General features: G+C 39.6%; 4 protein-coding genes and 1 long non-coding RNA gene across 5 annotated transcripts; 3 read left to right on the top strand and 2 right to left on the bottom strand.

Moving 5' to 3' along the window:
• Nucleotides 1–63: 63 nt before the first annotated feature.
• LOC122086097 (pentatricopeptide repeat-containing protein At3g53360, mitochondrial) lies at nucleotides 64–3,146 on the top strand. The gene has a single exon (XM_042654805.1). It carries the CDS (start codon nucleotides 424–426, stop codon nucleotides 2,731–2,733), a length of 2,310 nt encoding a protein of 769 aa, XP_042510739.1. The 5' UTR covers nucleotides 64–423; the 3' UTR covers nucleotides 2,734–3,146.
• Nucleotides 3,147–4,364: 1,218 nt separating this feature from the next.
• Nucleotides 4,365–5,238, bottom strand: LOC122085962. The gene is made up of 2 exons (XR_006142295.1): nucleotides 4,723–5,238; nucleotides 4,365–4,608 (listed from the first exon to the last, which is right to left on the bottom strand). It is a non-coding gene; the product is annotated as an uncharacterized LOC122085962 (long non-coding RNA).
• Nucleotides 5,239–6,328: 1,090 nt separating this feature from the next.
• LOC122087542 (gamma-interferon-responsive lysosomal thiol protein-like) lies at nucleotides 6,329–7,663 on the bottom strand. The gene is made up of 5 exons (XM_042656706.1): nucleotides 7,334–7,663; nucleotides 7,127–7,192; nucleotides 6,907–7,047; nucleotides 6,732–6,824; nucleotides 6,329–6,610 (listed from the first exon to the last, which is right to left on the bottom strand). The coding sequence occupies exons 1-5, from the start codon at nucleotides 7,589–7,591 to the stop codon at nucleotides 6,452–6,454; spliced, it is 717 nt and encodes a 238-aa protein (XP_042512640.1). The 5' UTR covers nucleotides 7,592–7,663; the 3' UTR covers nucleotides 6,329–6,451.
• Nucleotides 7,664–9,986: 2,323 nt separating this feature from the next.
• LOC122086384 (mitochondrial succinate-fumarate transporter 1-like) lies at nucleotides 9,987–16,343 on the top strand. The gene is made up of 3 exons (XM_042655165.1): nucleotides 9,987–10,943; nucleotides 15,178–15,783; nucleotides 15,911–16,343. The coding sequence occupies exons 1-2, from the start codon at nucleotides 10,563–10,565 to the stop codon at nucleotides 15,712–15,714; spliced, it is 918 nt and encodes a 305-aa protein (XP_042511099.1). The 5' UTR covers nucleotides 9,987–10,562; the 3' UTR covers nucleotides 15,715–15,783; nucleotides 15,911–16,343.
• A 1,604-nt stretch (nucleotides 16,344–17,947) lies between these two features.
• On the top strand, nucleotides 17,948–19,750 carry LOC122087677 (mitogen-activated protein kinase kinase kinase 17-like). Its single transcript, XM_042656880.1, has one exon. The coding sequence runs from the start codon at nucleotides 18,232–18,234 to the stop codon at nucleotides 19,705–19,707; it is 1,476 nt and encodes a 491-aa protein (XP_042512814.1). The 5' UTR covers nucleotides 17,948–18,231; the 3' UTR covers nucleotides 19,708–19,750.
• Nucleotides 19,751–24,008: the final 4,258 nt, after the last annotated feature.

Raw genomic sequence — 24,008 nt, 5'->3', positions numbered from 1 at the left:
TTAAAAAATACTAGATGGAAAGTCACTAAAGATGAGTCCATGGGAAGTTCTTTGAACCATTCTTTCCAATTGTGCCAACGAGGCATGAATGGTAATCAATTCTCAATTCTCAATTCTCCTAGGATTGTCTTTTGTGCATAAACCTTTGCACCACTAACTACTTGTGTCCTAACGCCCTATCCGAATCTGTGTTTCTTCTTTTCCCATTTCAAGTCAATTTTTCAATAGAGTTCTCACTGAGCAGCAGCATTAGAGAACCTGTATGCTTCGTTCACCATTGCTTAATCCAATCAATTCTCAGTCTCTTACGTTGGATTGGAATATCTTACCTTTAAGTCGTTTTGTAGCTCTTGCACAGTTTCCCGCCAATCCCCAGTCCTGATCTTTTTGTACTGTGCGAATCTGTCTGCCCTTCTTATCCTTATGATGATAAAACATGTGAAACCCCAACGGCTAGTTTTCAGTAATAACCATCAGTATAACGACCTATCAACGGTGTTATTCAACTTTAAGACAGAACAGTCTGGCAATGACCATATTAGCTCCTTATGCAAGCAAAAGCTCTTTATGGAAGCTATCCAAGCTTTTGATTACCTTCAAAGCAGAACCCGTTTCCGGATATACCCAAGTACTTATGCCCATTTGATCTCTGGGTGTTCGACTCTGAAATCTCTAGATTACGGTAGAACAGTCCATGATCATCTTCTGAACTTTGGTTCTCAACCGGACATTATTCTTCAGAATCATATCCTCAATATGTATGGGAAATGTGGCTCTCTAAGAGATGCTCGGAAGATGTTCTATGAAATGCCCGAGAGAAATAAGGTTTCTTGGACTTCAATGATTGCTGGCTATTCGCAGAATCATGAAGAGGAGGATGCGTTGAAAACATATTTAGAAATGCGACGATCAGGTTTTATGCCTGATCAGTTCACCTTTGGAAGCATATTAAGAGCATGCTCGGGTCTTAGTGATGTCGAGCTCGGGAGGCAATTGCATGCCCATGTCTTGAAATCAGAATTTGGGTGTCATCTTATTGCGCAGAATGCTCTAGTAGCAATGTACACAAAGCTTGATCAGATTTATGATGCATTAGTTGTCTTTGATAAAATTGCAGAAAAGGATTTAATTTCATGGGGTTCAATGATTTCTGGGCTCGCTCAGAATGGTTTTGAGTTTGATTCTTTGTGTTTTTTCAAAGATATGCTTTCTATGGGTGTTTATCGTCTGAATGAATATATTTTTGGAAGTATTTTTAATGCATGTGGCAGTCTTTTACAGTTGGAATATGGTAGGCAGATACATGGGATGGCTATAAAGTTTGGTCTTGGAAGAGATGCCTTTGCAAATTGTTCACTTAGTGACATGTATGCAAAATGTGGTGGGTTTGATTATGCTAGAACAGCATTCTATCAGATAGAGAGGCATGATTTGGTTTCGTGGAATGCAATTATTGCTGGGTTTTCTTTTGGAGGTGATGCTGGAGACGCTATGTCATTCTTTTCTAGGATGAGGCATTCGGGATTTATTCCAGATGAGATCACTGTTCGTTGTTTGCTTTGCTGTTGCACAAGTTATGCTATGCTGTATCAAGGTCAACAATTACATGCCTACATTATTAAGATGGGCTTCAATTTGGATGTACCTGTATGTAATACTCTCCTTACCATGTATACAAAGTGCTCAAATCTACCTGATGCATTCAACATCTTTGAAGATATGTATACTACTGCAGATCTAGTTTCTTGGAATTCAGTTCTTACTGCATGTATGCAGCACAACCAGGCAGATGAAGTTTTCCGATTACTGAAACTAATGTTTTTTTCTCGAAACAAGCCTGATGAGATCACATTGACTAATGTGTTGGGTGCTTGTGCGGTTTTAGCGTCTCTGGAAATGGGGAATCAAGTACATGACTATGCTCTGAAAGCAGGTTTGAAGGCTCATAACTTGATTGCGAATGGATTGATTGACATGTATGCCAAATGTGGAGCCCTTGACAGTGCTAGGAAACTATTTGAATTTATGAGAAATCCTGATGTCATCTCTTGGAGTAGCTTGATTGTTGGGTATGCTCAATTTGGGTATGGAGAGGAAGCTCTCAAACTCTTTAGAACAATGAGCCATTTAGGCATTAAGCCAAACCACATCACATTTGTTGGAGTTTTTTCTGCATGTAGTCGTGTTGGTTTGGTTGCAGAAGGGTGCCAGTATTTCAGATCCATGAAAATTGACCATGGGATTGTACCAACAAGGGAGCACTGCGCTTGTGTGGTTGATTTGCTTTCACGTGCTGGACACCTTGGAGAAGCTGAGAACTTCATCAATCAAATGCCTTTTGATCCTGATATTGTGGTTTGGAAGACGCTGCTTGCAGGATGTAGGACCCATGGGAATCTGGAGATTGGAACACGAGCTGCTGAGAACATTTTGAAACTTGATTCCTCCAATTCTGCAGCTCATATGCTACTCTGCAACATCTATGCTTCGACAGGTAGCTGGGCTGATGTTGCCAGAGTAAGGAAAATGATGAAAATCAGGGGTGTTAGAAAGACTCCAGGCCAGAGCTGGATAGAGATTAAAGATAGTGCCCATGTTTTCTTGGCAGAAGATAGATCACACCCAAAGATGGAAGAGATATACATTGTATTAGAAGAATTATGGTTGCAGATGCTTGAAGCTGGTTATCTTCCTGACCAAAGATTTGTCTCTGGTGAACCATTGATTGAGTAGAGGGGGGAAAAAGGAGAAGAAGAAGCAGGTTTGACTCTGAGAGCAGCCTCTTTGTGCAAAAATGCCAAAGCTTAAACTGTCTTCAGTCCACCCTTCCCAGCACCCTGAAATAGTAGGACCTGCACTCTGTTAATGCAGGAAAGGAATAGCAAGGAGGACAGGGGAAAAAAATCCTTTCGGATGTTAAACTCCTTCATTCTTTGGGATATGTGATACTTTGAATTGGAAACCTTTCAAGCCATGAGACACACTTGGGCTTCTTTTGGCCACGCTGCAATTTCTCATAATCATTTAAACCATTGTATGTTGTTGGATGGTTGGAGAACATATGGCAGATGTACTATGAATTGGCTATTGTGTGGATGCTTTGATCGATCCATGTATTATATCTATATTTGGTTCAGGGCTACAAATAGCTTTTAGTTGAGTTTTGGGTTTCCAGCAGACAAGTTTTCCATTCCTGCAGCATGAAGGTCTTCTCTCCCTAAACCACCTTTTCTAAAGAATGCACTCGTAATGCTGAATATTTGCAAAATCAAAGGCATATCGTTCCAAAAGCTCAATGATAATAATTCCTCTGTAATGGCATTATTTGGATATAACTCTTGCTGCTACTGACTTCCCTAAGGCTGCGTTTGGTTGCAAGGGAAATGGTAAGGTAAGGTAAGGGAAGGGAAGGGGAGTGAAGTGAAGTGAAGTGAAGTGAAGCAATTTTTTTTTCCCTTTTGAGTCATTTGGTTGCAACAGAAGTGAAGTGAAATTAATTTACCATAGTTGTTTGGTTGAATGTCAAATTGATGTAAAATAAATGTAAATTTTTAAAAAACTAATAATCCAACCAAACTCCTCAAAAGAGATTGGGAAGGGAGAGAGTACTTTTCAATCCAGAACCCACCTAGCTCCTCAAAATTTATATTGGTTATGTGAATCAGGTCATTCAAGGTCTGTACCAAATCAAACCAAATGTCATCAGATACTATGTTCTATCACTAACCAAAATAAACCATGTCATTCTATATATCAAATAAATGCAGCATAAATAAATATTTAAAATAATATAAAAGATGATCACAAAGAAAACAGTAATAGATCACAAGTGATAATGACTGAAAGGCCTATTCCAAAAGTCTTTTAGTCAAAACAAACCCAACAGGTTAGTAATGCTCCATCTGGCTCAAATCCAAAGTCTTTTGGTCAAAACAAACCCAATTGAGTCGCGTGAGAGAGAGAGAGAGATCTTTGAGAGTCATGAGCGGGGTGAGAGGCGCGAGAGTGGGAGAGATTGTGAGAGTAGGGTTTTTTTTTTCTTCTTATTTTGGTGGGGAAATAAAAAGGAAAATTTTAATGATTAAGTGAAATTTTTTTCACATGTAAAATATATTTCCCTTGCAATCAAACATCTAAATTTATTTTTTCTGGGAAAAAAATTCCACTTTACATAAAAAATTTGCATTACCCTTGCAACCAAACAAAGCCTAAAGGAGATCATACCTGAAGGCATAATTAAAGTATCAGAACTATGGTCCTGTTATATTTGAGCTTGAATATCAGATCTTTATGAAGTTATCTTAAAGAGTACCATAGGCCTTCCTTAAGACGTTTTATGTTCTTTTATCCTTGGCAAGCAGAAATTCAGAAAATAAAAAAAGTTTCATTTAGAAAATATGTATCCTTGGTAAACAGAAGTAGTAGGAACTAGGAAGAAGAAAAATTAAATATTTCATCTTTCTAGGTGATTTAATTACATGTTTGTATGATTCTAGTTTATCAGTAAGATCAGAAATTCAGAAAATAAAAACAGTTTTTTACCAGATTAGGCCAGACATCAATGGCACAGGCTTCCACTGTATTCAGAAAGTACTCTTCCGCGCCATGCTGCAACATTTTCAATGATATTAGAGGAAAAAACCGCAATTACAAGTCTGCAACTATTCCAATCAAATGGAATACAGTTGAAAGACTTGAAGAGTAGAACTGTGAAGGTGAGACCTGACAGGTGATGGTGCCATTGCTGACGTTTCCGTAAGTAGCGAGCTGGAGATCGACGATTTTAATGAGTCCATTATGGAAGATATTCGCCAGATCATTAACGATGAATCTGGAACAGGCAGGGCAGAGGGTCTCGTAGTAAAGAACCAGAGAGACTTTAGGGGCGGCGGGGGCATGACGAGAAGCTATGGCAGAAGCGAACACGAAAATGCAGCTCAGAAGAAGAGAAGGGAATCTAAGAGAAGCCACGTATGGGCAGACACGAGGGAGTGAAGGAAATCAAGGTGAGATGAAAGAGCTCTGTGTTTCTGTCAATTTATATAGCTCTCACGAAGCCAGAAGTTGGGTTGGTTCCAAAAGTTTGCGTGTGACGAACATGCCCTTCACAGTTTAGTACTTCAGTTTTGGGGAGGCTTTTCATTCGTGTGAAAATCGTCTGCAGCGGTGCAGTGAGCATCGGGTGGATGGGAGTCCTTTAATTGAGGTGCGTGCTCAGATGCTTAGCCGTTCAATGCTTATCGCACCTCATCGCTCACTGCAATGGATGTGAACTCTTCTCATTCTCTACTTATGGGGGAAAATAATATAAAGTAATTACATTTAACACATCATTATATCACCAAATTGCCATTAATGAGGAGAAAAGCTAGTTGGCCTTATCTAAAATGTTTAATTAAAAATAAGAAACTGCTTATGTTGCTTTATCCCTTATAGTAAGATTCATGTTAAGTAGTTCTTATTATATTTCATCATTTAAAAAAAAGATTCTCACAGCGTCATAATGCAATATGCAATAAGCGAATCAATTTTGCACATCCATTCACATTTCATTGTTCATTCAAAACAATTACATGTTCAAAATAGCCCCTTATTGGAATATTTATTTTTGGGGAAAAGATTCCCACAACGTCATTTTGTGAGTCACTTTTGTACACCAATACATCATGAATAGTGAAATGTCTAAAATTTGTCCATTCCTATTGAATTATTCAAGACGGTGAACCTTGTATGCTCGCATCTGAAAATGGGGGTTGGAGGAGCCTTCCCCCCCCCCCCCCCCCCCCCTTTTTTTTTACCTTCCCCTGAAGACCATGTTACTTTCTATTTTGATTTTCCTCAACTTTTACATAAAAGGAGAAAATACTAAGTTTGATTACAATTAACCTATCACTATTTCACCAAACTACCAATAAGGAAAAACTTGGTCATATGTAGAAATTGAAATTATAAGGCAATATTAGATTAGAGTGAGTAATTTTCTTTTATTGGTCCTTCCCTTACGGAATCTATTGATGGTGTACCTAATTATGTTTTCTATTTTCAATTTTTAAATACTTGTGCTATTTGATGTGTTGGAAGGGTATGGGATTTTGGAATAAATGTGTCTTATAGTTTCATACTTAGATGTCAAGCTATTGAAGCTGAGTAGCAAAGTTTTGCACAAATAGAAGGGGAGGGTGACAATTGTCCAATGAGGATGGGCATTTAGTGATCAGAATTCAGGAGAGTAGTCGTGCAACGTATGGATCAGTTGTAGGTGGGACGACATGTGCAAGAATCTGCATACTGGCATCATGCGCTTCCATGAGGTAGACTCAGCTCGATCTCAACCATAAATAATTCATTTATTTTTATTTTTCCCAATTATTACATATTTATTTGGGATGACCCATGATGGGTCAAGCACACAGAATAGATAACATCAGAGTATAGACTTCTATAACATCATCTAGAGCCTCTGTATTCCAAAGACAACTTCATGGGGGACAGGTCCAGGGGCCGCGCTTGGTATCCCTGGGGTGTTATGATCTGTTAGTGACCTGCAAATCCCGGGCACAGTTGTGCCTTGGTAAGCGTGGCACACATACCTTGTGTAGTTCTCATAGTCCTACAGAAAAAAAAAATTAACAAGGTTAAGTGTACCAAACCATTTATATAAATTTAACAGAAAAATTAATATTGTAAAACACAATTCTGCTTCATCTGGCACTGAGGATAAGAGATCTAACCTGATAGAGTGGCTGATTATTGACTGTTACCCAAGGGACAAATTCAAGAGGAGGTCTAAGAGAACCAGTCATGTTTGCATATTTAAGTTCAAGCTGCACATGAACAGTAATCTTAGTGTGTCATTCTCAACCAGGATATAGAACAAATTAAGGGAAAATGAAAAAGGAGACTAACCTCCTTCCCGCGTCTACCATAAGAACAAGCTAAGATGGGTTTTGGGTCCAAATTCAATTTCCTAAAACAGGATTGCCACACTATGTATTTGACATCTGGGCTCAGTTCTTCAACACAGGAAATGAATGTGAAATAGTCATACTGCATCACAAGTTCATCTTTCTTAGTGATTTGATTACATAAATAGATCATTAGCCAATCTACAGAAACAGTTTCTTACCAGATTAGGCCAGACATCAATGGCACAGGCTTCCACAGTATTCAAAAAGCACTCTTGTGGGCCATGCTGCAAATTTTTTCAATAATTCAAGAGGAAACAAAAATCCATTAAAGTTTGAATTCCAGGTCTGCAACTATTGAATCTAGCACAGTTCCTACAACTAAACCAGTTAATTTAATCCTTGAAGGGTGGAAAGACGAAGGAGACCTGGCAGATGATAGTGTCATTGCCTAGTAACTTGGCGTTTCCATATGGAACGAGCTTGATATCGAGAATATTAATGAGTCCATTATCGAGGGCCTTCGAAAGATTGTTGAGGATGAAACTGGAACAGGGAGGGCATAAGGTCTGGTAGTACACACCCAGTGAGACTTTTGGGGCAGGAGCATAAGGAGAATCTCTGGCAGAAGCGAACACGAAAATGCAGCTCAGAAGAAGAAGGGAAGAGAATCGAAGAGAAGCCATGGATGGGCAGAGAGTGAAGGAAAACTGAAATTGGGGAAATGAGGAGGACTGGGTGAGATGGAAGGACTCTCACGTCTCAGTCAATTTATAGAACTCCCGCGTAAACAAGTTGGAGTTTGTTTCGAAAGTTAACAAAGTGACGAAATGCCCTTCTCGCCTCTGCACTTTCGGTTTCGTGGGAGGTTTCTCTATTTTTGGGTGAATGTCAGATAATTTGCCCCTCTGGTTTCTCACTTATATTTTCCAGAGTGACACTCACTTTCTCTCTCCTCTCCTCTGCTCTCATTTTTATCTAAAAAGTGTTCAGTTAGGTTAATTTTGAAACCGCTTCTGTTGATTTTTCCAGTAAGATTTGTGTTGTGTAGTTTTTTATTATTATTTTTTTTTTTTGGAAAAGATTCTCACAACTGTCACGTGTGCAGATCATTTTTATGCACCTTTTCACATTTGATTGTTCCTTCCCTTGCTCTGTTTGGGCGTCAAAACCGTGACTGATGAATTGCAGTGAGAATTCTACAGCTGTGGTGCATTTGCCGGATCTCCCAATTGCTCATTGCTGACGTTTTGAACTCTGTGTCTGGATAGAAATTGGGATAGCCCATCTCACTTCACTGGCCTTTAGCCCTCTATAATTGGGGTTGAAATTGTCTGTAATTCCGATCTCATACAATTTCGTGCAATATCACCTTCAGGTGGTGACATGTGTATTGATATCAATACAATGGTCCAGATCTGGTACAACTAATAAAACATTAAATCAGTGAAGAAGCATTTAAATCAGATCTAGACCATTGCATTGGTATCAATACACGTGTCACCCCTTGAAGGTGGTATTGCACGGAATTATACGAGATCGGAATTGCAGACGATTTTTTTCCCTATAATCGACATTAGCTCATGTTATAGTACCAAGTGCTGACGAGTAAAATGTTTAAAGAGAAAATTATATTGCCACCCCTGAACTTTGCCCTCAAATCAACGTCCTCCCATATGTTTAAAAAATGACACGAATACCCTATCTAGTTTTGAAAAATGGCAAATACACCCATGCCCTTAGTTTAACAAGTTAAGTGATGATGTAAGTATTAGTTTATATGATGTAACCAATGGGGTTGGTAGTCTAATGGTGAAATGCCCTCAACCCATCACCGCTCGAGTCGGCTGGTTTTGGGTTCAAGTCTTGGCATGCCCCACTATAGCCCATTGGTTCTGCGGAAGCCCCGCTTGTCGTACGGGGGCTATGATCACCACCGCTCTCTCCATTGGTTGTGGGTTCAAGTCTTGGCATGCCCCACTATAGCCCATTGGTTCTGTGGAAGCCCCGCTTGTCGTACGGGGGCTATGATCACCACTGCTCTCTCCATTGGCTATCGTATCACAGGAGAACTTAAGAAGGAAAGGATCGAGATTGGGATTGTCGAGGGGATTATCTACGCAGTAAGATTCTTCATGGTTGCTTGCAGTTCACTTCTCATCATCACAAAGTCTTCATATTTTAATTAAATTATTTATTAAATTAAGGGGCAAAAGGGTAAAATACTAAAATCCACCATTAATGCTCTTTTTTATTCTTTTTCACCATTTTCTTTCGCTCTTTTATAGACCTAAGAAATGTAGTTTAAGGATGCCCAACTACCCGAAAGACCTTAAGTCATGGACTTTAACTGTAACTACCTACCACACAACTGACCCTTCTTTTCCATTGAAATAGCGATCCTCGAGCTTGAATGGGCAATTTCAGTCCCGGTGGTTGCGAGAGGACTAGACTACACGCTCGCAGCATTCTCAAGTTATATGCAGCTCAAAGATACACATTCCATTCTCAGGTTATTTACTTAGTTTTTGCTTGTGATTATCTTCTAATGTTGGTTTAGTAGAAGTGGATCCAAGTTGTAACTCTTTTTATCAATATAAATTTATCATCCTACCATGGTTTGATACTTCTGTTCTCTCAAACCATAGATATACTTTTCTCTTCTCGCTCTTTTTGTCCTTATCTTTCTCTTCTCTCTTAATTCTTCTTGTTCTTGTTCTGTCACAGCTTTGTACATGTACTATTTATTGTTACATGGTATTAGAGCGTCTCTATTGCAACATGTTGGTCATAGGTTCAAAATTTCGAAACAACCTCTTCTACGAAACAAGGAATAAGGTTGTGTACACTTGCCCCTCCTAGACCCTACAGTAACAAGAACCTACTGGATTGTTCTTTTTTCTTTTTTATCAGAGCGTCTCTAATTACCTTCCATTATTTCTCTACTTTGAAAGTTCCCTTAGAAGTTTTCTTCTTGTGGGATGTAGCACCCTATGCTGGCTGTATCACCGATGAAGTGTGATGAACCCTATTTAAGGAAAATCTAGGGATTCTCTTCATGAGGATACCACCTGGTCATTGCTGCCTAGTCTTATGAGGATACCCGCTGGTCAGGCCATCATGTGGGCAGTGGCCGACCAAGTGACTGGCTTCAGTGTCCTCATCTTCCATCCCCACCCTTGCTATAGCTTAGGCCATTGAAAGTCTTTAATGGAAGATTGGAGAAGGCATTGTCTGGTGGGGTGAAGAGGATGAGGCCTTGGTTTGAGTTGTTGAGCTGGTCTCCAAGTTGGGTGCTCTTCAGTTGCCTGAGCAGTGAGAAGGATGCTTAACTGCCCAGCCTTCTCTAGGATTGCTGTGATGTTGGTAGAGCCAGAAGGGGCTGGGCCGTTTGTAGGTAAATGAGCTAAGGTTGTGGTGAACAGAAGGGTGAGCAGTAGGGGGGAAGTGAGAAATGCCAGACATTCCAAGGAGAATCGGCCGATTTCCGATCCGATTCACCGATTCTTAAAACTCTAGAACGAGACTACTGACTCGAGCAACACTTGTACCTCCGAGATTATTCTTCGCATGGAACGCATATGCATGTACGAGAGAGAGAGAGAGAGGGAGCCATTTCTTCTTCTTCGCAGTCGTCACCCTGGAAAGTGTTAAGAGATGGGAGAAGAGCAAAAATCGATCCCGTCATATGTGAAGGCGATCGCAGTTTCGATCGGAGGGATTTTTGAAGCATGTTGTCTGCAACCGATCGACGTTATAAAAACGAGGTTGCAGCTTGACAGGTCCGGTTCTTATAAGGGAATTCTCCACTGTGGTGCTACCATTGTCCGGACCGAAGGTGTGCTAGCTCTATGGAAAGGTTTGACTCCCTTCGCCACTCATCTCACCCTCAAGTGTGCTCTTCGTATGGGCACCAACGCCCTACTTCAAACTACTTTCAAGTACTCTCAGACTGGAAATCTCAGTAATCATGGACGTTTGCTTTCTGGTTTTGGTGCTGGGGTACTCGAAGCACTCGTTATTGTTACTCCATTTGAGGTTGTCATCTTTTTTGTCCCTTTGGAAGTTTTGCTTTGAAATTGTGCTTTTGTCTTGTGATCTGCTACTTGCGCATTGCATTAATTCTGGTATTGTGCTTATGAGAAATGTCTCGTGTTACTCCATCACTGAAAATCTGGTTCTATTCTCCACTTCAGTAATTGATTTTCTGAAGGTTGCTCGGATTAGAGTTGGTTATGCTGGATGGAGTTTTTATTATTATTATTATTTTTTTTTTTTTTTTTTTTTTTGGGGTGGGGGGGGTGGGTGGGTTTCAATGACTTGCTTTTGCTTAGTCTTCTGAGCTGGGGGTTTGACTCCTTGACGCTGCCACAAGTGCAAACCAGTATCTCAATAGTAATCCAAAATGCACCGTTTGAGATGGGATTCCATTACTAGATAGTGGCACGGTGTCTGAAGCTAGTAAAAAACCAGGATATCAATCCAACCCAATGCAAACCTTTCGGGATTCACATTCCTGGTTGAAAAAGGGAACCCAAAAGGGGAATGGGGTTGGATGGGGTTAGGGGAAAGCCTGAAGAAGATAAGTCGTTTACCATCAAATGATTTGATACAGGAGAATCTGCACAGATCCTCAACTTGATCCAATTTCCTAATACTATGCAACAGAGCATAATTTAATTTTGACTGTCAAAAGTACATTAAATCAAAGTGGGGAAAAGGGAAAAAAAATACTACGTGTCAAATGTTATTGATTCTGATGAACATTGATCACTTTATGGGTAGTTGTACTTAGAGAAGTCAAGCTGAACAGAGGAGTAGACGAGCAGATAATCCATCGGACAAGTTTCGATGTGTATCTCTGAAGAAGAATACTTTAGGAAGAAAACCTTATCTCAACTTCTTGGGATCAGTTACATGAATCTTGTTATGCCATTTAGGACCATATACTGTATTAACCCATAAGCATTAACTACTTAGCCCCCCCCCCCTTCTCCTTTTTTAATGATACTTTGTTTTTATAGCCTTTGATTTATACCATATCAGTCTTGACTGGCTTACTGGTGCATTCATTCAAACTTACTGCATTTGGTCACAACATTGCAAGCTTCCCCCCCCCCCTCCCCTCTTTTCCTATGTAGGTCAACTTTCATCATTCTGATATCTGTTGGTGGTGGATCTGAAGTTCTGAGAAATGCCATTATTTTCTAATTCTATCCTTTCTATTTTTCTAGTTTTGCATCTCATTGTCTCATCTTTGTCTCACCCTATTTCTAAACATTTGAAGTGTTAATGGCATGCCCCCCAACATTCAACTTCCCCTTGAATGCTACCTGGTAAGTGAAGACATGGGAGTTGGAGAGATGGGGTTAAGGAGATTTCATAGTGGAGTCTTAGTATGAATTTCTTTCTGGAGCTTTGCACGAGAACTTAGATGCATTAAATGACATGGGTGGATGTGGCTCTTCTAGGATTGAGTTCTTCACTTTTATGGTGACACTTGATAGAATTTGATCTAAAAAGGAAGTACATCGCTGCTTTCTGGCTTACAACTGATATAATGTGTATGTGGATAAAAGAGTATGCAGTGAGGTGGGGACTTGGGAGGGCTATTTGGGCTTATTTGGCTCGTATGGGTGCTCTAAGTGAACCCTGGGAATATATGGTTTTTCCACACATTGATTAGCTTTATGCGATGCATGATTGGTTTACTTTACCTATAATTTCCTGGGTACTGGGCCAACATCAAAATCTGGAACTGGCTATTGCTGTTGTCCTGTGACAACCTTTAGCTTAGACTTCATTACACAGTGACATACATGGAATTGTAATCAGCATTTCCAATGCGGAGTTGTGTGTTGCATACTTAGTTTTCAATGCGGAGTTGTGTGTTGATGACATAGTCTTCAATGCGGAGTTGTGTGTTGATGACATAGTCTTCAATGCAGAGTTGTGTGTTTCGATTTGTTACTTTCGGGCTTAGCAGGCTGTCAAGAACTCTTTATCTCATTCCTCCTTTCATAAAAATAGGTTGGGTGTCTTGGTGGTGGACATAATCCATGTAGGACACTTTGGCTTGCCGATCTATATGGTACATCAGGTAGCCAGCCAGTACCTTGTTATACTCTGTCGTTATAAGCATGTGGCAGATTTGTAGTGGTGCGTCAAGTTGATAGACGGCACTTATTATAATTAATCATAACCCACAATCTTTTTGCATGGATCCTCGCGCTCGTCCTTGCTTGGAATCTCCATGTAGTCCACCTCATTATGTTTAGATAAGGTTTTGGTTGTTGTTGTTGTTGTTGTTGTTGTAATCAGCATTTCCAGTTTCTAACTGGTGTTTGAGACTTTTGAGTCTCAGAGTCTAGTATGAGTTCTTAGGGAGTCTTTACTGTTAGCCTTTTATAATTAGGAAAGTCTGCAGATAAGCAAGCTGTGGAACACGTGTAATTCATTTATTGATTACGGAATGAGGAAAATTGGTTGCCTGTGAATATATTTGGCATTGTTGGCAGTCAAAAGATTTTCTTTGCTGCTCTTTTCTATTTAATACTGTTGTTTCTCAAGTCTTGTTTTCTGCTTATTTATGAAATATGGATTTTTTTTCCCCTCTCATTATCTTGATATTCTTTTTTTTTTCTTTTTCTTTTTTTTTTAGGGGGGGGGGGGTGTGGGGTGAGAACTCGTTATCTTTTTATTCTTACTTCAGTACTGTTTTACTATCATTCTCTTGTAAGTTTTTCATGAGTTTGCACAATTTTTATTGGTGGTTCCACCTCCTCCCTCCCACCCACTCACCCACCCTCCAACCCTACATATCTTTTTGTGATTTTGGTTATCTTATTTCCTCTATTCTTTAAGTTTATTGCTCGTTTCTTCAAGAAATTCCTCAATCTAGATTTGTTTTCATATTCTTTAGCTTTTCAGTGTCTGATATATTTGCTGCAACTGATCGATACATGTCCTTTGTTTTGCTAGCCGATTATTCTTATTGTTCAAGAACAAGAAATCAGTTTACCCAAACATTTCCCCTTAAATTGATGAAGAATTCACTTCTCTCTTGATTCGTCACTCTTATGAAGCATCAGTTGTAAACTGAACCTTATTCAGATTATCTTGTGAGATTTTTGGTTCAGCTTCTACAATTTATGAGCTTCAAACTTATCTGAATTCATACTAGAATTGTAGCCCAGGGAGTACCAATTCAGATTATTAGGCATTCAAACTAAAAAGATTGTAGAGGACTGGTTGTCTACGTTAACAATATAGACATTGTTCCACTGTCTCTTCTCCACATGTTCACAAATTTACTTTCTATTTCCAGACCCAGTTCACCCCCCCCCCAAGTCCCCAACACACACAAAAGAAAAAAGAAAGAAAAAAATAGGAATGAAGAAAGACTACTGTTTTGTGCTATGATTTGTAGGACATGGCCTTCGTATAGTGAGTGAAAACATGTTGTCACAGACATATTTGTGGACACTTGTGGACCAAGGCTGAAAGTAGTCTCTATAAGGGGTACTGGGGTAATGGTTTCAATAGATAGATCATGAAAATGCTTGGAAACATGGGGAAGTTATCAGGTGTGCATAGACATGCCCTCAAAATGCAAAGAACACATAACTAATGTTCATAGGTTAGTTGTTAAAATCAAAATTGTCTTGGAACTTAAGTTGTAAATATTAGTAGCATTCATTCATATTTCCTGTCTAATTTCATGCATTATATATTCGTGGAAACTAAATTCTAAAGATTTTAATGTGATATTCTAAAAATAAGGACATGCCAAATGATAGGTAATTGAAATCCAAACAGTGTCGGTGACTTGGTGCGATTGTAAAAGCTTGGGTGCTACTGTGAAGACATGGGTTAGAGTTTGGGATTGGCTACTCAGTGCAAAAATGCTGGAGGGTAGGACCAATTGCACTGGGTACTTCAGGTTATGGCCCTTCACCTGAAACATCAATCAACTTAATTGCAGAGAATACCTTATGTTGTTTGTGGGTCTAAACGAATTCATCTTTTATTCAAGTAATGGACTTCTTTTCTTTTCTTTTCTTCCTTATATTCAACTCAACTCGGTCTTATACCAACTAAATGGTGTTGGCTACATGGATCTTTTTCTCTAATGAGCTCTTTTCAAAGACATACTAATGCAAATTACCATCATGAAGGCCAGGGCCTATTCTAGCAAGAAAAATGATTTCATGAATTAGCTTGATTGCAGACCAATCTGAACATATTCTGCTCCTCTTGCAGTTGACTGCAGGTGGTGAAGATTAGACTGCAACAACAGAAAGGAATGAGCGCTGAGCTTCTAAAGTACAAGGGTCCTATACACTGTGCTCGGATGATTATCCATGAGGAAGGCCTCTTGGGGCTCTGGGCTGGTGCTGCTCCCACTGTGATACGTAATGGAATAAACCAGGCTGCCATGTTCACAGCAAAGAATACATTTGATGTATTCCTTTGGAGAAAATATGAAGGAGATGGAAAGGTCCTCCAACCATGGCAGTCCATGGTATCAGGGTTCATGGCAGGAACTGTAGGTCCAATATGCACGGGCCCCTTTGATGTAGTGAAGACAAGGCTCGTGGCTCAGAGTCGATCAGGGAACGGGGTAAAGTACAAGGGCATGTTCCATGCAATCAGAACCATTGCTGCAGAAGAAGGTGTGCTTGCATTGTGGAAAGGATTGCTGCCTAGGCTTATGAGGATACCCCCTGGTCAGGCCATCATGTGGGCAGTGGCTGACCAAGTGACAGGCTTCTATGAGAGGAGATATATACACAATGCATCCTTATAGGCACAACATACATTGTTCATTTCCTTGTTCCGGCCACTTCACTTGTCTAACAGAATGCCACATTGCCATGTATTCTTTCTTTTTCTTAACTGTTTTTCCTTTTGGTGATTAGGCTCCTCCAAGTCAATAGAGATTCAATTCATGATTATTTGAGGATGATCCGGAATTTATTATGGCTAAAACGTGTTCTTTGCAGGGATGGGGAGTTCAACTAGCACTTGCTGAGATGAAATTGGCAGAGATCAAATGGGGTTCCTTCACATTATATACTTGCATGGTGTACCATGAATTGAACTTTTCCCAATTCCAAGTGAACAATGACTCCTGGGTCCGGCAAATGGTGCCATTACGCTGAAGCCTGCAATTTGAGAAGACATGAACATGGATCCATTTTGTGATTTTGGACTACCAAAGAAGCTTCCTTGTGTCAGAATCATATGAATGGTGGGAATGTGACCTTCACTGTGAACTAATTCCTTGGAATTCAAAACAAGTCTAGTCTTCAAAGCCTGGATAATGGACAATGGAGTTCATAGAGTTTGGTTTTATCAGAACCTAACGGTATGTTTAAATGGTTCATTTGCTTTCTAAACAAACCAGTTTTTCAGAGCAAGTTATGCACATTGCGTCAAGAGTTCCATCTCATTCATGAAAAATCTCAGGATGGACTCGTTAAATTGTTCATAGTTCTTGTCTGCATTACTACTTACTACTACTACTACTTGGATTTGGATCTGTCCTGCGACTGTGCCTCTGGTGCACATCTTAAGCATGTGCATGAGCATTTCTGGCCATTGGATGCTCGTCAAATGCCCTATCGCACGACAGAGCCGGATCCCTCCTTCTCTAACTCCTGATCATGGTAAAATTAAACAATTTGCTTCGTACTTCCAATGACTTGTGACAACTAAAGGAAGTCCTGAGAAATACATCTAAAAAAACAATAACTTGGATTTTTTTTATTTTCTCAATTAGTTGGTCTTATTATAGATTTTAGTAGATCTCCTCTTTCTTTGGCAGATATTTCTAGATTTTCGTGCTTTTTTTTCTTGAGATTTCTTTGTCCCATAGGAGGAAATCTCAAAAAAGTCCCAATTAGGTAAGAACAATAGACTTGTCGACATTGCATTATGTGCTTCCAGCCAGAACAGTCCCCAACACACGTTCCTTATGGTGTCGTCCTTGTTCCCTTCCTGACTTTCTGTAGCATGTGGGACGGTCGGACCATGAAGCCATGAAAGGTTCATATATAGAAGCGAAGATGTAAACCTGTAAGTAATGAGCGCTGAGCCCCACAGGCCTACACAAGGCATTCACGTTACATTGTCGGCCGTAGATCCGCACCACTTGACAAAACAGTCCCATCCGCGTTTCCGCTTCTCACCGCTCTCAACTCTATCCGTCCGATCTATGTGAAGCGGGTCCCGCTTCACTATCTTTATTCATATTAATTTCCAAGCCTCTTGGCTCTTGACCTCTTGTTCTGTTTAACGAAAAGACCTCCACGAGTCCTCAACTCCCCGAGTGATGTGAGCTTAAGTGCTTAACACTTTTAAGTTGGTGGGACCGATCGGCACGAACTCCTAGGTAGGGGTGAGGAGCCCACATCATCTCCCAATGTAGCTGAGAAACACTAGATACGACAATTGAACACGGTTCCACAGGGATGCCCATGTAAGGATACAAACAGGACATGTGGCGGTTGGTGACCATCTCTTTCCCCCAATCTCATCTCGTCCTGGGCCATTTTAATTTTCATGGAGCCTAACTGTGCACGTCAACTGCCCTGTAAGACTAGAAAGAAATCATCTTCTTTGGTTTGTTTGCCAATCACTGATCGATACGTGGGGCAACAGACATTCGATACATCAGCAATTATAATAAATGGCTCCTGCTAACATTTGCCTATCCAGTAACCATATCTTCCTTCTCAGACCAGGCCACATCGCCCAAGTGGTTGGCTTTGCTACTGAGTTGGAACTCTAGAACTTATTCCTTACCCACGACCCCAAACAGCCCAACTAGATAACACTTGATCTTATCCTCCTCCTCTCTAAATGATAAATCCTGACCTGGTAACGTGTACGGACGAGCATTTGCCAACTATGGTATCATTCCTAGTGGAATTTACACTCTGCCCCAATTCACAGCTTCTCTCTAAACGCTCAGGGCCACGATAAAATAAAATAAAGGAAAAAATATGTTCCAGTGGAATAATAATAGAAGGAAAGATAAGATAACAACAAAAGGCAAAAAGCCTCTGAGAATGACCTCCAAAAGCCAATACCCTCAACCAGAGGCCAACGACGCTTTCATTCATCAATTCACAAAAAGAAAAAAAGACTTAAAATTCCTATATCTGATCTGTCGTTTTTCCTTTCCTGAGATAAGGATAATATACTCTTTCGGTTCCGCTGAAGTCTCGTCTTTATTTTCCCTATAAATATTGTTGTCCCCACAGACAAGAAGACTTCAGAGACTGAAACAAAGCTTGCTTCAGTTTAGTTCTGTTTCGTAATGGAGAAGAAATCATCAATTGTTTCTCGTCGTCAGCCTCAATGGGTGCGATCGAATTGCATTGGAAAAGGTTCATTCGGTACGGTAAGCCTCGCCTCTGTAGTATCTGATGGTCGAGTGTTTGCAGTGAAGTCTGTGAACCTCAATTCATCTCTCACTTCCCACCAGCTCGAATCGTTAGAGAACGAGATTCGAACCCTTAGATCTCTTTCGTCCCCATTTGTGGTTCAGTATCTCGGCGATGACCTAACCCATGAGTCCGGCAACGTCAGTTACCGGAATCTTCTCATGGAATACTTAGGAGGCTGTACAGCTGCTGACGTGGCTTCCCAGTTTGGCGGAAAAGGTCTTGAGCGTGTGGTGAGGTCCTGTACTCGGTGTATTGTATCTGCGTTAACGTACGTGCACGGTATGGGCTTCGTCCACTGCGATGTCAAGGGGAAGAATGTGTTGCTGGGTTCCGGTCCGACCCCCAGCGTCGCCGCCAAGCTGGCCGATTTCGGGTCGGCCAAGCGGTTCTACAGTGAAAAAGAAGAGGAAGAAAACGAAAGGATGATATTGCCCAGAGGGAGCCCGCTTTGGATGGCGCCGGAGGTGATTCGAGGGGAGAAGCAGGGGCCAGAGTCCGACGTGTGGTCACTGGGTTGTACGATCATCGAGATGATCAGAGGGAAGCCAGCTTGGGAAGATTGCGGTGCCGATACTCTGTGCCGGATTGCTTTCTCTGATGCAGTTCCGGATTTTCCAGCTGAACTGTCGGTGCTGGGTCGTGACTTTCTCGAGAATTGCCTGAGGAGAGAACCCAGTGAGAGGTGGACTTGCCAGCAGCTCCTCCACCATCCTTTCGTATCGGTAGGGGTAGTTACAGATTCATCTCCTCGATCGATACTCGAATGGTCCACTTCAGAATTCACCGACGACGAACACGATGAAGAAGAAGAAGAAAGTGATTTTGGTTTCAATGGATATGGCGATAAAACTGATTCTCAGAATTCAAATTCCAATTCAGGACGGTTAGTGATCCCTGCGAAGGAAATAATTAGGGAATTGAATACCGGGGGAGGGGTAATTTGGGAATCTGACGGTTGGGAGTTGGTAAGATCGTCGGGTTTGGTTTGTAACAGAGGAGTAGCTGAGACTGCGAGTGATGGAGTGAACGAAGAAGTGAGACGGAGGACAAGTTTGGAATTCTCGGAATTGAGGAGTGTAATTGAGGAAAAGGTTGGTATTAGTTCAGAAGCGGGGAGGATTGCGAGGGAACTTGAGAGTGAAGGAAGTGAGGGGACAAGCTCGGTATATTTGGATTCTGTTACTGGACCTTTTACCCATCGTTATGTAATTGAGAGTCAGTGGGCCCCGTCTTACGTGAGAACATGCGCTATGAGAGCCAAGGCCCTTTACAGTTGTACTAAATTTGTATTCGTAAATTGCTTATTAATGATATTCCGGTTTTATTTATTATTTATTATTTTTTGACTGCGTGGCAAAAACGGTGTCAGATTGGAACGGAACCAAAACCGGATCCAGAGTCAGGTGCCGTTTGACAACGTGTATGGCAGAAATATGAATTCACATTTCTAAGAACAAAAACAGAATTTTAGGTGTCTTATAAACCTTGTTTCTTGAAACATTTAAACCGACCCCTCTATACTCCGTTTTCATTTTCGATCTCCATCCTTGATCTCTTCTTCCTCCTTGTTCCATGGCGTCTTCTTCCTCTATCTCCACCTCCGCCCCTCGCTTCAACCATGATGTTTTCCTCAGCTTAAGAGGCAAAAACACTCGCCACAATTTTACCGATCAAATCTACAAAGCCCTAACCTTTCTGGGTTTATTAAGTCCCAATATGTCTCCGTCGGGTGTTTGTTTGATTAGCCAATCTGAAGAAGAGTTTGTCTCCTGGTTTCTTCTCCATCCTGGAAACCTTGACAGGTTTCCACTGTTATAGATTCTCAACTAGGTTCAGTATAGAGTGAACATATTTGCTCCTATCTCGAGCATTTTGGTTCAATGGTAGTGTTTTCAATTCCCGTCCAGTTGAACCATATCGGCATGGTCATGTTAACTTCCTTATCGTTGGGTAGAGTAGCACAAGCATGTGGCCATGATTCCATTGGTAAAGAGAGAAAAGACACCGAATACTCTAGTTTGTATTCTGTTGGTTCATCATCGTCATCACCATTATAATCTCCGTCGTCTTCCTCATCATCGAATGGAGAGAAAGAGAAATACCCAATGGATCATCTCCATCTCTTCTTCTCTTCTTCAATATCTTTCTTTCAATCTTTGTTGAAATAAATTTTCTTGATCAGTTGATCTTGTAGTTTTTTCTTGATTTCTCTGAACTGGTAATCCTCAAATCGGTTCGAGAAGAAGCGAATCGAGGTCGATCTTTTCAGAGCTCTGGATTTCGTTGATGGTAACCGAAGATCGAGTGATCTACCCCACAAACCTATTCAACGCTTCTTCTGTGTATGAGGGAGTTTTTACCCGGCAGGGGGTAATTAGAGGTCCATTTTAGTCGTTTCCAGAAACAAGTTAAACTAGTTTCGTCTGGGCCATTTCTAGAACTATAAATATGTAGAATTTTCAATTTATGTTTCTAAAAATAGGTGAAACAAAACACTTTTACCAAACACTTTTTACTCCGTTTCTCCATTTTTAAGAACAGAACAAACACATAAACGCATTTCTGGGAACAATATCAAACGTTGCCTAAATAACCAGAATTGAATCGAATATAATTTGGTAATAGGACTTCGTCCAATTTCAAGTCACACCAACACTCCCTAAAAACTGAACCAAATCATGCCGATTTATACTCCTACACGGCATGTCACTAGACTCACCACCGCCTCTCCCTCACACTTGCAATCTTGCACTATTTTAAAAATATTAATGCTATGTTTGGTTATAAGATGAATTAAGGATAATGGAAGTGAAATTTTCATACTTAAAAAAAAAAAACATATGACTTTAACATTAATTTCATATCATTCTATATTTGGTTATCAAATTTCACTTTACTTTACATCCAAAATCCTTTACTATAATATGTAAAATAAAACTTACATGTAAAATGCATCATTACTAAATATGATTAAAAAAATTAAATAATTTATACAATCATATGGGGTAATGATTATAAACATTTCTGTTTAAAATATAAAAATTTTATTTCCTTTTCCTTTAAACTCCCATTGCAACCAAACGGAGCCTTAAACAAAAAAAAAAACAACTCAGCGCATGAAACTACTGTTAGTGTAAGTCTGCGGGAGGGGTAGATGTAAATTCGATTATATTCTATCCTCTTTAATTTAATTTCCAGAAATACCTCTTGTCTGTCATTTTCTCTTTCTAACTTTGTCTTATCTTCTAAGAAGAACTTTCATTATTCACATTATTTACGGATTTACCATCCCTCCTTTAAATTGGATCTGACTTTAATTTTAATTATAAAATTGCCATTGTTTCTACTTAATTGGATCTTAATCACTTTTGTGGCCCATGTGATCAAACAGGCTAGTCTTATACTGCATACAGTAAAGTGAAATGCCTGATAGCTCTGCAGCCTAACCATAGTGAAATTAAATCTTGGCAGATCATAAGAATAAGAAAAAATAGAAAGTTGATAGCTCTGCACTGTTGCTTTGAACACATATCTAATGGGCCAAATACCCAAAATAGACCAATTGGAGGAATTTAGTTATTTAGACAACACCAAAATTTATTATAAATAGGTCTAGTGATCTCTCCAACCAAGGGCAAGGTCACTAACCTATTGATAACATCACCTTGCTCTTACTATAAGCTGGAGTCCACAATTTCTATTTGTGGAGTTGGTGTGCTAACAACATAACACAAAAAATATATGCCAAAACTATTACACATAGATAAAATCAAGATATGAGTGTTACTGAATTCTGAGAGCAAGAAATGAGCACACTTAAGTCTGATATTCATCACTGCATCTACCTCATAAACCCTAAAACTAGGGTTTATCCCAACACGTTTAAGAGATTTGAAAAGAGAAATTCCTTGTTAGATCAAGGGTTTATACCCAGAGATGAACTATCCGACCAGAAAAATCATAAGGAGAAGAAATCCAGATTCTCTGTTATTGTGCTGGACAATTCCTTCGGGAGGAAGAGGAACTTAATGCACCACTTTGGGAATCCAAGGGTCTGAGTTGATGAGCCATAATGTGGTGGGGCTGATGCTGTTAAAAGTGGATCAACCCGGTGTTACTGATCTCATTCATATTCCAATATCCTTGAATTGTCTAACCAAAGCCATTGCATCGTTTGACCGGCTGTAGTTGCCTTTCACATCGTGAGATCTATGCGATTCAAGAGGTTTAGATGATAGGGAGTTGTCACTTAGATTGGGGTCTAATGCCACACATAATAATACAATAAAACTATTGACTCCACTCCAAATGGATCCAATCAAAGGTTATCTTCGTGTCATGTTATGGCTTGAAGAAGGTGTTAGGCAGTTCAGTCTATGCAATTAAACTGATCACTTGAGTCGTATGTATGCTAAACAAATCTAAACCAATACATGAATTAAACTATAAAGGAAGGAAGAGAATGAATCGCCTCTATCCAATTGTGCATTTGTGCTACATGATTAATACACCAGATGTAAAACAAATATATGGAATTCCTAATCTAAGATTAAAAACGTGGTGGAGCTTATGAAAATACCACTATGCTTGTGAACACGACATATGTATCTAAATAAATGTATCCAACTAAATGGGATCGACTACATAGATCTGTAATAGTGCAAGATGAAGGTTAAACATAAAACATGTACTAAGGGTAAAAAACATTATAAACATAGAAATAACATGATGAAAATGTTATGTGCATGCAAGATAAAAGAGAGATAATAGAGAGGTACATGAGATAAGATAGGTGAGAGATATATAATTGCTACTAATAACACAAAATATAGAAATCCAAGGCTTTATAGACGAAGCCGTGGTGTCAAGCCTAATTAGGAGATAGCTCGCCTCGACTCCACAATTGAGTATTATCTTTTTTCTTGACTATTTTTCCACCCTCTCTACATTTTCTTTATACACCTCTCTCTACTATTCCATCTCATAACTCCTCCTATAACTTCTCCCTTAACCGAATAATAATAACTCCCGTAACTTCTATAACCCACTAATAATACAACTTCTCTCTAACTCCATCAAACACGTATCAAAAAATCAAAATAAAATGTTTATAAATTCATGCAACATGCAAAAAGAAAAAAATAAACCCCGGTATAAAAGTAATGTAGTGGCACAGAGTTTTAGGAGCTCCGTATGCATTTCAAAATTTAAAATGGATATTTGGGCAGGGAAAGAGAGAGGGATGGAGAGTTTTGAAATTTTATTGCCTTTTTTAGTGGCAATGGGCACTCATAGATATTATTGGAAATACCCCATTCTCTAATGGCCTCAAATACAAGAATTTCCCAATATTCATCATTTTCAGAGAATGATTAGGTACCGGATGGAATCGAAACATCTAGTACCTTTTCAAAGGGTATATTACATGTTATTGTATTCAAGTTTTATGACTTTGATTTGATGTATTTGTGGTCTTTTATCTTATGGAGGCTTCAATGTTCAATTGAAGGACCTTTAATTTTGGTACTGTAAATTTGTTTGGTGATAGCACTAAAATTATATCCAGCTTATTTATTTGGTCGTCATTAATTCTTAGTCATTTTTTTGTTAAAAAAAAAATGTAATAAATAATAATATAACAATAATT

Source organism: Macadamia integrifolia, chromosome 8, assembly GCF_013358625.1.
Source record: "Macadamia integrifolia cultivar HAES 741 chromosome 8, SCU_Mint_v3, whole genome shotgun sequence".
Taxonomy (NCBI): Eukaryota; Viridiplantae; Streptophyta; class Magnoliopsida; order Proteales; family Proteaceae; genus Macadamia; species Macadamia integrifolia.
Note: the sequence above shows the minus strand (reverse complement) of the source record. Positions and strands in the feature narration are given on the sequence as shown.

What these genes read in the sequence shown, in the direction of transcription:
- LOC122086097 (XM_042654805.1), top strand. Translation starts at nt 424, where the DNA reads ATGATGATAAAACATGTGAAACCCCAACGGCTAGTTTTCAGTAATAAC.
- LOC122087542 (XM_042656706.1), bottom strand. Translation starts at nt 7,591, where the DNA reads ATGGCTTCTCTTCGATTCTCTTCCCTTCTTCTTCTGAGCTGCATTTTC. An exon ending in TTGATGTCTGGCCTAATCTG is followed by an intron (nt 7,048 to 7,126) that starts GTAAGAAACTGT and finishes CTTGTGATGCAG; the next exon opens with TATGACTATTTCACATTCAT. An exon ending in ATAATCAGCCACTCTATCAG is followed by an intron (nt 6,611 to 6,731) that starts GTTAGATCTCTT and finishes TTTTTTCTGTAG; the next exon opens with GACTATGAGAACTACACAAG.
- LOC122086384 (XM_042655165.1), top strand. Translation starts at nt 10,563, where the DNA reads ATGGGAGAAGAGCAAAAATCGATCCCGTCATATGTGAAGGCGATCGCA. An exon ending in TTATTGTTACTCCATTTGAG is followed by an intron (nt 10,944 to 15,177) that starts GTTGTCATCTTT and finishes AGTTGACTGCAG; the next exon opens with GTGGTGAAGATTAGACTGCA.
- LOC122087677 (XM_042656880.1), top strand. Translation starts at nt 18,232, where the DNA reads ATGGAGAAGAAATCATCAATTGTTTCTCGTCGTCAGCCTCAATGGGTG.